Here is a 17385-nt window from a genome sequence, read left to right on the forward strand (position 1 = left end):
TTTAATATTTTTTTGCACTATTGGGACTATTTAATTCATTAATCACCTGGTCACAAGCACTTGGATTGATGAATTATTTACACTTTATAGCAATTGGAATAAGCATTGATTTGCTTTCATATATGCAATTTTACCCATTATTTTGAATCAATCAAAATAATGGGTAAAATTGGCGCAGCAATATTTATTTATTTTATTTTATCCACTGATGTTTTGTGTTTAACACTGATTGTTGACTGCCTTGTGTGTGTATTCATTTACTTTTTCACTTTATTTTATGTATATGGTTTGCGCTGATTATATTTTTATTTTTTTATTTTTTAATCATTCTGTATCATTCTGTATCATTCTGCATCAATCACAGCCACGGGGGTCCCATGGATCGGCATCCCTGCTGCCTAGTGGGGGCCAGAGCATGCCGCCTAGCACCACTCCTGCGAACTGACGTACCCATACGTCGATTCGCGCAGCCGAGCCAGCCTGCCGCAGTATATATGCGGTGAGCGGTCGGCAAGTGGTTGATAAGCATTTTTTTTTTAAATATGCCAGCATCTAAAAGCTTGACTAGGGGATTAAAGATGATTTGTCTCCATTCTGCTCTGACCATCACTCTCCTCCTCCATTATAAATAACCACATTACCACAGGTTGGAGTTAAATGGCCATAGCAGCCTTTTATTAACAAACTGTATACATAACAGGTAAGTAACACGTTAAACCCAGTTTTTTTTACTGGAGCCTCAAGGACCCGGTAGGCATCAAAGAAGGAGGTACCTGCGTCCGACTTAATTAGGCCTCTAGCCGCCACAGCACCGGCTCAGAGACAACCAGTTGCAGGTACCAACATACCAACTACTGGGAGCCGTACCTCAGACGGGTCCCTACTAAGTATAATTTTGCACCATCAGGGAGCCGTACCTCAGACGGGTCCCTACCAAGTATAAGTTTGCACCATCTGGGAGCCGTACCTCAGACGGGTCCCTACCAAGTATAAGTTTGCACCATCTGGGAGCCGTAACTCAGACGGGTCCCTACCAAGTATAAGTTTGCACCATCTGGGAGCCGTACCTCAGACGGGTCCCTACCAAGTATAAGTTTTGCACCATCTGGGAGCCGTACCTCAGACGGGTCCCTACCAAGTATAAGTTTTGCACCATCTGGGAGCCGTACCTCAGACGGGTCCCTACCAAGTATAAGTTTTGCACCATCTGGGAGCCGTACCTCAGACGGGTCCCTACCAAGTATAAGTTTTGCACCATCTGGGAGCCGTACCTCAGACGGGTCCCTACCAAGTATAAGTTTTGCACCATCTGGGAGCCGTACCTCAGACGGGTCCCTACCAAATATAAGTTTTGCACCATCTGGGAGCCGTACCTAAGACGGGTCCCTACCAAGTATAAGTTTGCACCATACTAACCTACCAGGACCTTGTACCCCGCTTGCTGCCATGACAAAGAAACACCCCAAAAGAAGAAAGCCTGTGTTAAAACAAAAACAAGGGCAGCGGACCACAAAACCAAAAGTCAGAAAAAACAAGAAAATTGGAGGGAGGGTGGGAAATATTCTCCAATGCAGCTTTCCTCCGACTGAAGACTTCCTGAGGCCCCTAGGTTGACCTCTCCCTGTAGCTCCACCCCTTCCTGGCCAAGACACCAATTAAAAGTCCCAACACTTATATTTACTATAGTACTGGGCTAAAAACTCCTCCTTGTCCCAAACCCCTTTAACCCCTGTCATGCCGGCCCTCCGTCCATGTCTCTTCTCTCCTTTACTCCGGGCCTCTCTATACTCTAAAAAGCCGGATACGGAACCTGGTATAGTACGACTAACACATTGCTTTAAATATTCCCTGAGTTTAATCTAAAAAGGGAATGAGTGTTTGTGCTACAGTTAGATGTGCTTCTCCTTTTTGAAAACAAGGGACTTAGTCTACAGAAAGATACATAAATCCTTCGCTGTATGATGAAACCTCATTTGTGGCACTAAAATAGATTTTGGATCCCGTTTGTACGGTCTACACAGGTTACGTGACTATCTCTCCATTCAGAAAAACACCCTTATAGCATTAGGGATTATCAAATAAATTTGGGGCAATTGTTTTTCCAACTAAATATTTTGCTAGCTGAATCACTGTTGAACTAGGTGGACATATATTGTCAACATAACCTTTGCATTGAGTGTATAGTGCAGGTAACTGGCTAATTGCAAATGTTTATCCATACACAGAGTATTGTATATTGAAATTATTGACTGTGCTGTAACAATATCCCAAAGCCATAAAACATTGTATAAATACCAGAAGCTAAGGGGGACATCAACAATTTGAGAAGCATCCAAAGATCTACACTACCGAGCGACTGACAACCCAACGAAAAATGAAGTCTGGTATTATCAACGTCTTCCTTCTTTTTTCATTCATGCTACCAGTCAGTAAGTATTCTATTTTAAAAACATATATTATTAACATTTTATATAGTCACCATCACTTATATTTATATTTAAAAACCCTTGACTTCAGTTCTTTTAATGTTTTTGACCCATAGCTAGAATGTAACAAGCAAAATCAGTAGTCCGGCTCAGGGTTTCAGGACATTGATTTAGAAGGTTTGGTGTGATTGGATGAGCCTAATGGTCCACCAGCCAACTTTTTGGGAAAAAATATCATTTTTTTAACCACTTAAGCCCCGGAGGATTTGGCTGTTCAAAGACCAGATGAAGCAAAAAAGAGATGACCGCACTCCGATATGCCTGGCAATGAGTAAGCGACATCCCTAAGTCGTGAAACGCGTCTGCCTTTGTGTCCTGCATCCACAGTGTGTTGTTCCAGTTTGCCTATTTGTTTGATGTGGAATAAATTTTACTCCAACTTTTTGACTTATATCGGAGTGCGGTCATCTCTTTTTTGCTTCATGTGATTCTGGATTGACGGATCCGACCAGCACCTGACATCCAGCCCACCTGGAGCGGTCTTTCCCCAATTGGATTTCAGTGTTCAAAGACCAGGGCCTATTTTGCGATTCGGCACTGGGTGACTTTAATGGACAATTGCGCGGTCCTGCGATGCTGTACCCAAACTAAAATTGACGTCCTTTTTTTCCGACAAACAGAGCTTTCTTTTGGTGGTATTTGATCACCTGTGCAATTTTTACTTATTGAGCTATAAACAAAAAAAGAGCAACAATTTTGAAAAAATAACAATATTTTTCACATTTTTTATAAGAAATTCCCCCAAAAAAATGTAAAAATCAAAATTTTTTAACATTTTAGGCCATTTTGTTTTCTGCTAAATATTTTTGGTAAAAAAAATCGCAATAAGCGTATTTTGATTGGTTTGCGCCAAATGTATTGCATTTACTAACTATGGGAAATATTTATGTCATTTTTATTGTTTTTTTTTTTAATTACTAATGGCGGCGATCTGTGATTTTTTTTGCAGGACTGCGACATTGCGGCGGACAGATCGGACCCTTGACTGACATTTTTGACACTTTTGGGGATACCAGTGACATTACTACAGTAATCAGTGCTATACATATGCACTGTTACTGTAAAAATGACACTTGCAGGGAAGGGGTTAACTTTATTAGTAATCAGTGGGTTAAATGTATCCCTAGGGGCGTGATTCTAACTGTGGGGGGGCGTGGCTTGTGATGTAACCCCAGAGACATACAATCCTACATAGCAGGATCGTATGATCTCTGCAGTTACACCAGGGAGAATGACAGGCGGCTTTGTTTACATCAGCCGCCTGCCTTTCTCCCTCTCCAGTGGGAGATCGCGAGTGACCGGCGGACATCGGAGCTGCCGGTCACTCGTGTGGGGATGTCAGGGAACGAGTTTGCCCCCTAGAGGCTCCTGGGCGAGCGACGTAGCCCTACGTCGGTTTGCCCAGGAGAGCCAGACTGCCGCAGTAAATAGTCGTGCAGTGGTCGGCAAGTGGTTAAATGATAAAATATTTTCAAAACTATCACGTTATAATTCATGTTGTTAACCAAACAAGCTTGTGACAAGGTTTTTCAAACAACAGACCCATTTTTGTTATTGCCATGAGATCTCACCAGCTATGGTCCTCCTCACTCAGGAAGGAATTACATATATAGCCACAAAAGATACTACAAGTTATTACGGCTCTGTGAAAGATTACAGACATGCAAATAGCCTAATTAATAAAAAAGTCAACCAACTTAGACCCAGCTCTAAGCTTGGGAAATGCACAAAATTGCAGTTTTATTGCCCAAGCCTTCTTGGGGCTGTAAAGCAGTGGCTGACAGGCATGCAGAAGACTGCAGATAAAGATGATCAAAAAACAGTAATTCTCCTGCGCTCGAATGGTATGCAAAAAAAAAAATACATATATATATATATATATGCACACACACACATATATATATAAAATTATATTATTGATTCAATTATAATTCATGCGTTATATATTATATATATATATATATATATATATATATATATATATATATATATATGTGTGTGTGTGTGTGTATATATATATATATACACACACACACACATATATCTATATATAATATATAATGCATGAATTATAATCTAATCAATAATATAATTGTATTATATATATTATATATTAAATAATAAAATAATATTATGGATTCGATTATAATTCACGCGTTTGTGTTTCAAATTTATCACATCTGGGATGTCTACTAGACTCTTGTTTGGTCAGGTTTAAGTCAGTAATTACTAAGAATTGTAGGCCTATAATACATAACGCCAAATTTCCATGAAAACAATTGTACCGTTTTTGGTATGTAATTCCTGACAGAATCATACCGCCAGGGAGGTTAAAAGTGATTGGAGGCAGCACATTTTTCTCTAAAGGTCTAATTTGTTCATGTAACAGTGGGTATACATGTACATACACAATGCAAACTATCAATATTAACCCTTTATATATTTGATGCAGTTCTAGCTAATAAGAACATCTGCTATACTTGTGATGCCGTCAACTCTGAGACCTGTGAACACAAAGAAGAGGAATGCCCAGAAGGCAGTGAGTGCATGACCGTCTCTGAAGAATTTGTAAGCCTTGGTGAGTATTAAATATGGTCTCTCTCTTATATTTTCCTCAAACTTTACAGCCTACAAACATTGATAATTTACTGAACCAATGGCATAATTCCTGTGTTGGGGAGTACCGCTCAGAATAAAATCCAGCTGCCATGTATTTCAGCCTTTCAAAGATTTTGGCAGGCTGCTGACAGTGGGGCTGGAAGCTGCACCTTTGCCCCCTGGGCACCCAAGAATGCCAAGATATGACACTAAAGGGCCAAACCAAAGTAACCTGACAAGTAAAAAAAAAAAAAATAGATTTTTTAATTAAAATGTGTTCCTTTTTAACCCCTTATTAACCATTAGTTTAGCCCTAATAACACTTCCCTCTTCACCCCTTATTAAGTAGAAATAAAACAAGCATGAGAATAATAGTTAAGGGACCCTTAACTATTATTCACATGCTTGTTTTATTTCTATTTTTATAACTACTATTTTTAAAACTTTTTTTATTTTTTATTTTTATTTATTTTTTTCATTTTTTAGTTTAAAAAAAATTAAGCTTTTAATTAAATTTTAAATATTTTTGCAATGCTTTGCACCGAAATCATAATTTTAGTGTCATTTTAAATGGGACAAATAATAGAAAAAACAAATATGGGACAAATAATATAAATAAAAAATATTCTTTGTATCTTCAGTACTACTTTTCAGTTAACACTAACCAAAGAAGAAAAAAGGTATTTTTTTTTGGTCACATTTTTACTTTATGGACAGCATACTGTAAAAATATAAAATCATGTTGGTAAGACTATATCACAAAAAAAAAAAAAAAATCGTTGTTATTTTAAGTATTCAAAAAGTTATTGCCAAATCAATAGCCCCATAGCAGTATTATACATATATATATATATATATATATATATATATATATATATATATATATATATATATATATATATATATATATATATATAAAATTGCTTTTATATAGGGGGTTTACAGGTGTCAGAGCTAAATTATTATGTGAGAATTTGAGATTTAATAACGCTGCTTTCAAAGCTGCATTAAAAGTTTATTGTCACACACAACACAGCAGCCCAGCTCTCCAGTGGTTCAATACAACTGCATGGACCCTGCTCTAATCAAAAGTGTTCTGGCTCTCTGGGCAGCACTGTTTATTGGAGCAGTGTTAAAGTATATGTAATCCCTCACATTCACTCAGTCTAAAATAGGCAAAACAATAGTGTGTGTAGCAATAAAAAAATAAATAAATAAATAAATAAATACATTTTCACCCTTTTTTTTAACAAATGAGCTGGGGAAGAAGAAACAACAGCATACTGGTCATTCCAGTGAACATCTGTGCATGGGTGGGGTTGTCAGCACAAGTCTGGAGGAGAACAGTTTAGAGCAGGGGTGTCAAACTGGCGGCCCTCCACTTGTTGGACAGCTGCAAGTCCCATCATGCCTCTGCCTTTGGGAGTCATGCTTGTAACTGTCAGCCTTGGCCTTGCAATGCCTCGTGGGACTTGTAGTTCCTCAACCACTGGAGGGCCAATGGTTTGACACCTGTGGTTTAGAGTGTTACGTTTTTAAAAGAAAGCAAGGGGACTGGCAGGAACACCAGGGATTTCACACAAAGGAAGCAAAGAGAACAGGATCCATTCTCCTATAAATACATGATACATCAGGCACATATCAGGAATATAACATTTGGGATTTACATATTCTTTAACCACTTGCGCCCAGCCCACCGCACATTTACTGCGGCACTCTGCCGCTGCTGGGCAAAGCAACGTAGCCCTACGTCGCTCGCTCAGGAGACTGTAGGGGGCGCGCTCCCACCCCCGCTCCTTACCTGGGGAGCCAGCGCGTGTGACCGGCGGCTCCGATGGCCGCCGGCCACTCGCGATCTCATTTCTCATCGCGTCTGTCATTCTCCTTGAAGTGATCACAGAGGCTATGTGATCCTGTTATATAGGATCACATGTCTCTGTGATTACGTCACAAGCCACGCCCCTCTACAGTTAGAATCACGCCCCTAGGTTCACACTTAACCCACTGATCACCAGTAATGTTAACCCCTTCCCTGCCAGTGTCATTTTTACAATAACAGTGCATATTTATAGCACTGATTACTATAGTAATGTCACTGGTACCCCCAAAAGTGTCTAAAATGTTAGTTAGGGGTCCGATCTGTCCGCCGCAATGTCGCAGTCCCGCAAAAAAAATCACAGATCACCGCCATTACTAGTAAAAAAAAAAAAAACAATAAAAATGACATAAATCTTTCCCGTAGTTAGTAAACGCAATAACTTTTGCGCAAAACAATCAAAACATGCTTATTTCCTTTTTTTTTTTACCAAAAATATGTAGAAGAAAACAAATTGGCCTAAAATGTTAAAAAATTTAGATTTTTAAATTTTTTTTTGAGAATTTCATATAAAAAATGTGAAAAATATTGTTATTTTTTTCAAAATTGTCGCTTTTTTTGTTTATAGCGCAAAAAATAAAATTTCCACAGGTGATCAAATACCACCAAAAGAAAGTTCTATTTGTGGGAAAAAAAATTACGTCATTTTAATTTGGGTACAGCGTCGCACGACTGCGCAATTGTCTGTTAAAGTCACACAGTGCCGAATCGCAAAATAGGGCCTGGTCATTGGGCAGCCAAATCCTCTGGGGCTTAAGTGGTTAAGGGTGGGGAGGTCAGAGCACAGGAGAGCTGCATTGTGTAATAGAGCAGTGATCAGCCTCTTTTAGTGCTGCCAGCACAGAATATTGTAACCCTCGCTGCAGCATTTAACAAATAAAAGGTATAAAATATGTATATTAATACAGCCTGACTGTATACAGTAATACATGAAGATGGTTCATCTGGGATTTAAAATCTCAATAATTTGGGGATTTTTTGTATTTGCCTCTCATTGTTTGTTTCTCTTTTTGGACAGGCAAACCATGCCGCTCCATTTCTAAGCGATGCGCACTGAACTTGCCTTGCAACAGAACTTTTTGGGGAAATGTAGGTCTGGATGTTCTTGTAAAAGTTTCCCAGCAATGTTGTAAAGGACCACAGTGCAACTCCGGCTTCTTTCAAAGTAAGTACACAAAAGGCAAATTATATAAAAAAACAAAAAATAAATATATATATATATATATATATATATATATATATATATATAGAGAGAGAGAGAGAGAGAGAGATAGTATATATATATACATATATATATATATATATATATATATATATATATATATACAGGTGCATCTCGTAAAAATTTTAATATCATCAAAAAGTCAATTTATTTCAGTAATTCAATTCAAAAAGTGAAACTCACATATTTTATACAGATGCGTTACACACAGAGTGATACATTTCAAGCATTTCTTTCTTTTAATTTTGATGATTATGGCTTACAGCTAGTGAAAACCCAAAATTCAGTATCTCGAAAAATTAGAATATTACATAAGACCAATAAAAAAAAAAGGATTTTTAACACAGAAATGTCGGCTTACTAGAAAGTATGTCCATTTACAGTATAGTATGCACTCAATACTTGGCTGGGGCTCCTTTTGCATGAATCGATGCATAAATGTGGCATGGCATGGAGGCGATCAGCCTGTGGCATTGCTGAGTTGTTATGGAAGCCCAGGTTGCAGGCTTCAGCTCATCTGCATTTTTGGGTCTGGTGTCTTTCATCTTCATCACAGACTGTGGAAACTTTGGAATTCATTTGGAAATCAAGGTCCCAGAGTCTGGAGGAAGAGTGGAGAGGCACAGTATCCAAGTTACATGAGGTCCAGTATAAAGTTTCCTACACTCAGTGGTGATTTGGGGAGCCATGGCATCTGCTGGTGTTGGTCCACTGTGTTTTGTCACGTCCAAAGTCTAGTAAAGACATTTTATTCCTTTTTTTTAGTACCAAACATTCCAACTCAAGCCAAAGGCATTTTATGTCCATTTTGCTATGCGTTTAATACCACGGATGGCTGTACTGCAATAGGTTCAACTATTTGTTTAGGAGAAGATGATCAGTGTATACAGTTCAGAGGAACTATGAAGCTACCTTGTAAGTTTTTTTATTTCTTTATTTTTAAAATGTATAATTTATTAAGTTATTTATTATTATTATAAATGTATTACTATAGATTTTATAGATAACAGAGCCTTTGAAGAATTGCCCAGTCTCCTAAACAAAATTAACTCCTGCTCCTCTGCCTACAGGGGAGCCAAACTAAATTGACCTACTCTAACAACAGTGCTCCATTAGTTATTCCTTTGAATTAAAGAATACCGCCGCCTTATGTAATGGAGATAAGTAGAGTTGAGCGAACGGTTCTGGCCCGACATTCACCCGTTCCGATGTTCACCGAACACCCACATTTTTCAGTCAATATGTTCTTAAGGAGCAGGGCTGGGAAGCAGGTCACTGCGTCCTTAGCAACGGTTGCGTCATTAGCTGTCAGTGGGCTTCCCTGCTGACAGCTAAAAGAAAATAAAATGCCCGTAAAAAAATAAAACCAGGTGTCCCAGAGGGCCAAAGGGCCTGGCTTGGATTGTGGGGGGGTTGGTACCCCACGCTGTTTTTTAATTATTTTTTTGTTATTTTGCCAGCCTGCGATTGCAGGTGTGAGTCAATTTAAATGGGGGTTGACTAATTTTTTTAGTCAAAGTGAAACAATAAAAATTTAAAATTCCTTTAAATATAGTGTCGGGGGGGGGGGGGGGGTTACCCTTAATCTGCCTGTAAAGTGGCGCACCTGTGGCATGTATAGAACCTTTTGCAGCAAAAATGATATTTCTAAAGAGAGAAAAATTTGTCAAATCATACCTAAATTGACTCCTGGTTGAAATTGCCGGCCTGGCTATTTAAACAAAAATAAAGAAAAAAATGCACCCCTCCCCCCCAAATTCCATACCAGATCCTTATCTGAGCACACAGCCTGGAAGGCCAGGAAAGGCAAGGGAATGCCCCCCTCCTGAACCATACCAGGCCACATGCCCTGAAACACAGGGAGTGGGTGCTTTGGGGCAGGAAGGACCACTCCCTGACAACTCTAGGTGGTGTTTGTGGTGGTGTGTGGGCAGGGGTGTTATCGGAATCTGGTAGCCCCCTTTAACTTTAAACTTTTACATTGCACCCCTTCTCATTCACAAAAAAACTGTCAAAAATAAATGAAAAACACAAGACAAATTTTTGACAAGTCCTTTATTAAAAAAAAAAAAACAACTGTGACTTAGCATTCACCAGTCGGTGATGTCAAAAGAGAGTGGGGGCACCAGGTGACGTCTCCAGGTGGCACTGCCCCTTACCTATTTAGGAACTTTAAAATGGCGAAGAAGGCATTTGGGGCTAGTATAGATTTTTGGGGGACCCACACCGTTTCCTTTTTTCGATTTTGGCATTGGGTTCCCCTTAAAATCCATACCAGACCCAAAGGGCCTGGTATGAACTGGGGGGGAACCCAACACCATTTTATTTTAATAGCCGGGTGTCAGCAGTTGCAAACGCAAGTCAATTTAAATGTGATTGATGCTTTTTTTTCTTTAGAAATGTCAGTTTTGCTGCAGCAGGTTCTATGCATGGTACAGATGTGTCACTTTGCAGACTAAAGGAACCCCCCAGGCCTTATATTTAAATATATTTTTCATTTTTATTGTTTTACTTCAAGCATCTATAAAATCACTGCTCCTTTACAAACGATTGTTTTTTTGAAAATAATTTGCAATGGTACATGTCCCCCAGGGCAGTACCCGGGCCCCCATACCCCTTTGGCCAATTACTTGCATAGAAGCCTTCAAAATGGGGACTTTTTATTTCTCATGTTCGGCACCCATAGACTTCAACAGAGTTTGCGGTTCGGGGACTAAATTTTTCCCCTGTTCTGGAGTTCTGCTGCCAACAAAACAGAGGAATGTTGGGCCCATGCCTAGAGATGAGGAGGGAAGGGTAATCTGTAGTCCTAAAACATTTCCTGTACTGGAGGGGGGGGGATGCTGCTTCTCCACAGATATAATATGATGAGTAGATGTTGTCAAACCAGGACAGCAAACGTGTTACTGGCAGATCAATTAAAAAAAATTAATAATATGGTTCGTGCCTGAACCTTGTCACTGATCATAGCCTTGAGCGAGAGTTTACTTGCTTTTTGTTGTTTGTATGTATGTTCTGTGAATCTTGAAAAAAAATTAATAATAATACAACCAATATACCTAAGGCCTGATAATGAACAATATTAAACAATTCTCGTATTGGGTTTAAAAAGTTGCCTTGCAAGGGGGGAGGCTTGCCCTACCCCCTTGTAAGATATTGGCCCAATGTCAAATGCATGTGGTCTGATATGGTTCAGGAGGGGAGAGTGCACCCTTGCTCCCCCTATACTGGTCAGCCAAGCTGCATGCTTGAACATTTGTCTTCTTTGGAAGCTCTAGTTTGCTTTTCACTTCTTTTTACATAAGATTACTTTATTTTTGTATTTGTATTTTATTATGTATTTTAATTGTACTATTTTCTTTTTCTATATACACTATATTATGGAAGAGCCCTGGGGCCATCATAAAAAAAAATCCAAAGATTTCTGAGTTTGAAAAAACATTTTTTTTTTTTTTTACAGAATTCTGAGTTTGAAAGTCAGAATTCTGAGATTAAAAGTCAGAATTCTGACTTTGCAAGTCAGAATTCTGAGATTACAAGTTTGGACCATGCTAAAATTTAAGAAACACAATTTTGAGATTAAAAGTCAGAATTCTGAGATTAAAAGTCAGAATTCTGACTTTCAAACTCAGAATTCTGACTTTCAAACTCAGAATTCTGACTTTCAAACTCAGAATTCTGTAAAAAAAAAAAAAAAAAAAATTTTCAAACTCAGAAATCTTTGAAATTTTTTTATGATGGCCCCAGGGCTCTTCCATACTATATAGACTGATTCTAATTTACTAAATTTTCTTTTCACAGGTGGGGGCGAGGTTAGCTTCTCAGCACAAGGTTGCAGTTCTAAGCTTTTTTGTGAATACGGCTACAGTGAACTAATTGGTCTGAAAATATCTAAGCAACTAGAAAGCAAGTGCTATGTACCTACAGATACTTCTCCTTTGTCTGTCAAACTTCCCTAATACTGTGAACTGTCATGGATCAAGAAATACAAATAAAATATACATGAAAAGTAGTAATGGCAGTGCATTAGTTATAAGTAATAGATATAATGTTGTGCCTAAATAATCCTAAATTGCATGCTTAGCTGATCAATAGGCATAAAAATAATTGTGCTTCTGAAATAGATCACATATTTGTCATGTAGAACTGGAGTGCTGCAATAACTTCCCACCAAATTTGCTATACTAGATACGAAAATTTGTATTCACCTACAGTGGGGAAAATAATTATTTGATCCCCTGCAGATTTTGTAAGTTTCCCTACTTACACAGAAATGAAGGGTCTATCATTTTTATCATAGGTGTATTGTAAATGATAGAGACAGAATATCAACCAAAAATCCAGAAAAAAACACATGATTGAGTTGCAGTTCAGTGAGTAAAATAAGTGTTAAGCTGAACTTCGGGAATTTAGTCACTTTCACCCTTTTCCTGCCCAGGCCAATTTTCAGCTTTGCAATGACAATTGCGTGGTCGTGCGATGCTGTACCCAAATTACATTTTTATAATCTTTTGAGACCAATAGAGCTTTCTTTTGGTGGTATTCAATCACCATTGGGTTTTTAATTTTTTTGCTAGAAAAAAAATTGAAAATTTTGAAAAAAAAAAAAGTCTCAGTTTCTGCTATATTTTGTAAATATTTTTTTTCCTCCTTCACTGATGTGCGCTGATCAGACTGCACTGATATACACTGATAGACTGCATTGATGAGACGGCATTAAAGGGCACTGATGAGGTTGCATGGATTAGGAGGGGCTAATATGCAGCACTGATAGGCAGCACTGATGGGCTCTGATAAGTGTCACTGATTGACAATGATTGGCAGCACTGACTGGCATCACTAATAGTCACTGACTGGTATAACTGATGGGCACTGTTGGGGTTGCACTGACAATCAGAGCACTGATAATAAGTACCCTGATTATCTGTGCAGGTCTCCTCTGTGAGGAATTGCCGCTGATCGACTCTTCTCCTCTCACACTCTGTCAGTGTAAGGAGAGGAAAGCCGATAACCGGCATTTCCTTGTTTACATGTGATCAGCTGTGATTGGACACCTCATCATCAGCTCTTTACTGATATTGGGGATGCGCCATATCTCAGGATAAACAGCTGTGCGCCCCCACGTCATATGACGTCGTCCGAGAACAACTGAACCATCCCGCCACCATCATTTCCTTATACGACGGTCAGGAGGTGATTAAGTAGTGGTGCACCGAAATGAAAATTCAAAGTAAAAAATTCTGGATTTATATGGCCGAAACTGAAATTGACGGTTTTTAAAAAATATGTATTTTTATATTAATTGTTTTACATTTGACTTTTTTATTAGTATAAATTTAAATGAATATGAATTTGTCGGCCATTATCAGCGCCTTTAGCGCAAGTAAAGCTCAAGAAAAATGCATCCCTTTAAATTCTATGTATGCATTAACACGGGTCCGTTGCGCTTCCAGTGCAGTGTTAAAAATCCTGCTTGATGCATTTTTGGTCAGTTAAAAAAACTGCACCAAACCCCATTAAAATTCATTAAAAACACAGCAAAACTCACGTTGTTGCGTTTTTGATGCAGTTTTTGAGTCACTTGAAAAACACACCATAGTCAAAGTAAAATCATGGCAAAATCAGCAGGTGACAGATTGTGCCTTCATATGAGTGCTGGGCAGTAAAGCAAACTTAAAAAAAAGAAAATAAATCAACTACTGTGTATTTTTTTATAATTGTATTGAGTTTTCAAGCTTTTGAAATAAACTGATTGATCCTCTTACTTCCACTTCTGTATCCCTTATGCTACTGCCAGTGAGGTTCTTCTCACAGTCCCAGCTGTACAACCACCTGATCACTTTCTGTGAACCCCCCCCCCCCCCCGCCATTCTTCCTGAACTCCATGTCCCATCAGTGGGCCCAGGACCCACATCCAGGACCCACATAGTGAGTGTCGCTGGGTGAAGGGGAAGATCTCCCCTAGCTAGAGTGAACCAGGAAGCAACGTGAAAAAAGTCAATTTTTCTGGCTATTGTGTCCAGGGAAGAAGCTTATGGAGCATGATCTGTGCTCTATTAGATTGAGTTGAAGACATGCGAGACATCAGGGGTCTTATAAAGACAACCTGTAATAAAAAAAATGATGTCACATAGGGGACTTTGTCCCATATATGATATGTATAACATTTTAGTGAAACAAATAAAGTTACACCCAAGCATTTAACAATTACCCCCACGTACACACATACTTGAACATAAACGCACCCATCAGGGGCACCTGTGTGTGTAAACTAAAATTTATGAATGAACCCTCTGCACATTGTTATATACCATTTCTAGCAAACTTTGCATACAAACAGGGATTTTCAGTTCACATATATTGCAATACATGTTTAAGCTGGCAAACTGCGTCAAAGTAGTCCCTCTCTGGCCAGTCCTTAACCTACTCTATTCCTATTCTTATTCTTACTATACTCTGCAGAATGCAAACACTTACTAATAGCATACTTCAGTAGATATAGTGCCAATATGGGGCAAATAGACACAAGCTGTAGGAGAGCTACAGGTTCAGGTCTGGTAATTGAACTGCACTATGCAATAGAAATAAGATATACCTGTGCTCAAATTCTCATACAGTACATATATATATATATATATATATATATATATATATATATATATATATATATAATGTATTAAGGTGTTAAAGGAGTGTGACCATATGTTAACACTAAACATTCTTTCTGATCAAACCCTCTGCATACTGCTATACACCGTTTGTAGCCAACTTTGTATAAAAACAAAGATTTTTAGTTCATATCTATTGCAATACATGTTTAAGCTGGCCAACTACGTCAAAGTAATCCCTCTCTGGCCAGACCTACACTACTCTACTTCTACTTTACTCCTACTTTACTCTACTCCTATTATAATCTTCTCCCCTCCCACTTTCCTCCTATTCTATTCTACTCTACTCTTATTCTACTCTACTTATTCTCTACTCCTACTTAACTCTACGCTTCTCTTTGTCTAATGTACTCCTACTCTACTCAAATCCTAGTCTACTACTCTACTCCTATTCTAATCTTCTCCCCTCCCATTTTATTCCTATTCTACTCTACTCTTATTCTACTTTACTTATTCTCTACTCCTACTTAACTCTACTCTTCACTTTATCTACTGTACTCCTACTCTACTCAAATCCTAGTCTACTACTCTACTCCTACTCTACTCTGCTCTAGTTTACACCTACTCTACCATACTCCTACTTCTCTCTTCTTTACTCCTACTCTTCTCCACTCTAATATACTCTAATTCTGGCCTTCTCCTACTCTACTCTATCCTATTATATTCTACTCTACTCTAGTTCTTCTCTACTCCTCTTTTACTTTTACCCCTCTCCTCCCCTCCCCTACTCTTCTTCAACATCTACTCCTCTCCTCCCCTGATTCTTTTCTACATCTTCTCCTCTCCTCCCCACACTTCTTCTACATCTACTCCTCTCCTCCCCTACACTTCTTCTACATCTTCTCCTCTCCTCCCCTTCTCTGTTTCTACATCCAATCCTCTCCTCCCCTACTCCTCTTCTAAATCTTCTCCTCTCCTCCTCCTCTTCTACATCTTCATTTATCCTCCCTTACTCCTCTTCTAAATATTCTCCTCTCCTCCCCTACTCATCTTGTACCTTTATTCTTTTGTGTGCTTGGGTGGTAGTGCTGATGGACGCTTGCGTCTCTTGGGAAATGGGGTAAATTTTTTATTTTCTAGACAGTGAATAAAATGTGGCCGTAGTAGCTTTTTGACATACTTGCACTCTGGATTACCTTCAGTCATAAGCTCAACCAAATTTGCAGCTGAGTACATTAAACAGCTGTAATCATCTGCTGCCTGCTGTTCTACTTTTAAAAATTTGATGTGTTTTAGAGGATCTTTAAGAAGAACTTTATAGCTTTTCTCGATCCGTTTAAAGGCAGGTGATGTGTAATCGATTTTAAGGTGAAGTGCATTGTCAGCCATCAGCACTCTTTTACCATTACAAGCAGTGACAAAAGCATGTTTAGAAGTAAGGTGCAACTGAATGGTTGGTTTTAACACAGGTGTTACATTTTTTCTAACCATTCTAAAGCGCAAATCATTGAAATGATTTGTCAGTACAGTAACTAGAGCCTTGACAACAGCATAGCTGACAGGCCGATCATTTTGAATGTCAGCCTTGTCCTCCATGCTGAGTCCCAATTCTGGGATCCAGGCTGCAGTAGGGACCTTTTTTATTTTGGTCTTCTTCCTCGATGTCTGTGGCTCGATGTCGTCACACGAGGGCCTCTTCCTTGTCTTCTTTCCACGATCCTGCTGGTGTTCCAAAGTAGGCGGGTCCTCTGGATGGCGGCTTTTCAAAGCTGAAGTAAATATAAAAACTAAAATGCTATTGAATGCATTGCTACTTTGCTATGAACTTTATATTTACATAATATAAAATAAAGTACGAGCCATACATATACATGAACCATAACTTACAAACATAGTGCAGTGAGAGATATTTATATATTTATATATATATATATATATATATATATATCCTTAAACCACCTCCTTCCCATGCCTATTCTGACACTTCGCTCTTACAAATTCACTTGCTAGCAAAGCACTTCACTTGCTAGCAAATTACTTAGGACCGCCAAACATTATATATATATATATATATATATATATATATATATATATATATATATATATATATATATATATATATATATATATATATATATATTTTTTTTTATTTTTTATTTTTTTCTTAGCAGAAACCCTATATAATAACATTTATAATAACAATCTTGTGTGTTGCATTTTTTTATGTCACACGGTTTTTGCTTAGCGTTTTTTCATATGCAATTTTTTGGGAAAAAAAACTTTCAAGAAAAAAAAAAAAATTGAAGTTAGCCCAATTTTTTTTATATAATGTGAAAGATGACGTTACATCGAGTAAATAGATGGTGCCTAAAATTCTCCATAGTTGACTCTTTAAACGCCTTTACAGATTACCAGTATAGAGTTGCACAGGAGGTGTGGTGATAGAATTGTTGCTCTCGCTCACGTCTAGCGATCACTAGCTCACGTCTTGTGCGATCACAGTTTACATATGTGTATGGGATTAACGTATGCGTTCGCATTTGCGCGTAAGCACGGTGGAGCGGGGGGCTTTAAATTAATTTATTTTTTTACATA

At 38.3% G+C, this 17385-nt stretch overlaps 1 protein-coding gene across 1 annotated transcript; it reads left to right on the forward strand.

Annotated features, from left to right (window-relative positions):
- The first annotated feature begins 2321 nt into the window (after positions 1-2321).
- LOC309568594 (phospholipase A2 inhibitor LNF1-like) lies at positions 2322-12335 on the forward strand. Its single transcript, XM_082274301.1, has 5 exons — positions 2322-2429; positions 4939-5064; positions 7979-8125; positions 8948-9097; positions 11984-12335. Exons 1-5 carry the CDS (start codon positions 2375-2377, stop codon positions 12139-12141), a joined length of 636 nt encoding a protein of 211 aa, XP_082130427.1. The 5' UTR covers positions 2322-2374; the 3' UTR covers positions 12142-12335.
- Positions 12336-17385: the final 5050 nt, after the last annotated feature.

This window comes from Pelophylax lessonae (genome assembly GCF_965119305.1).
Source record: "Pelophylax lessonae genome assembly, chromosome: 12".
NCBI classification, from domain to species: domain Eukaryota; kingdom Metazoa; phylum Chordata; class Amphibia; order Anura; family Ranidae; genus Pelophylax; species Pelophylax lessonae.

Coding starts and splice junctions, on each gene's coding strand:
- LOC309568594 (XM_082274301.1), top strand. CDS start 2,375: ATGAAGTCTGGTATTATCAACGTCTTCCTTCTTTTTTCATTCATGCTA. Junction 2,430..4,938: donor TTCATTCATGCTACCAGTCA/GTAAGTATTCTA, acceptor TATTTGATGCAG/TTCTAGCTAATAAGAACATC. Junction 8,126..8,947: donor CAACTCCGGCTTCTTTCAAA/GTAAGTACACAA, acceptor CCTTTTTTTTAG/TACCAAACATTCCAACTCAA.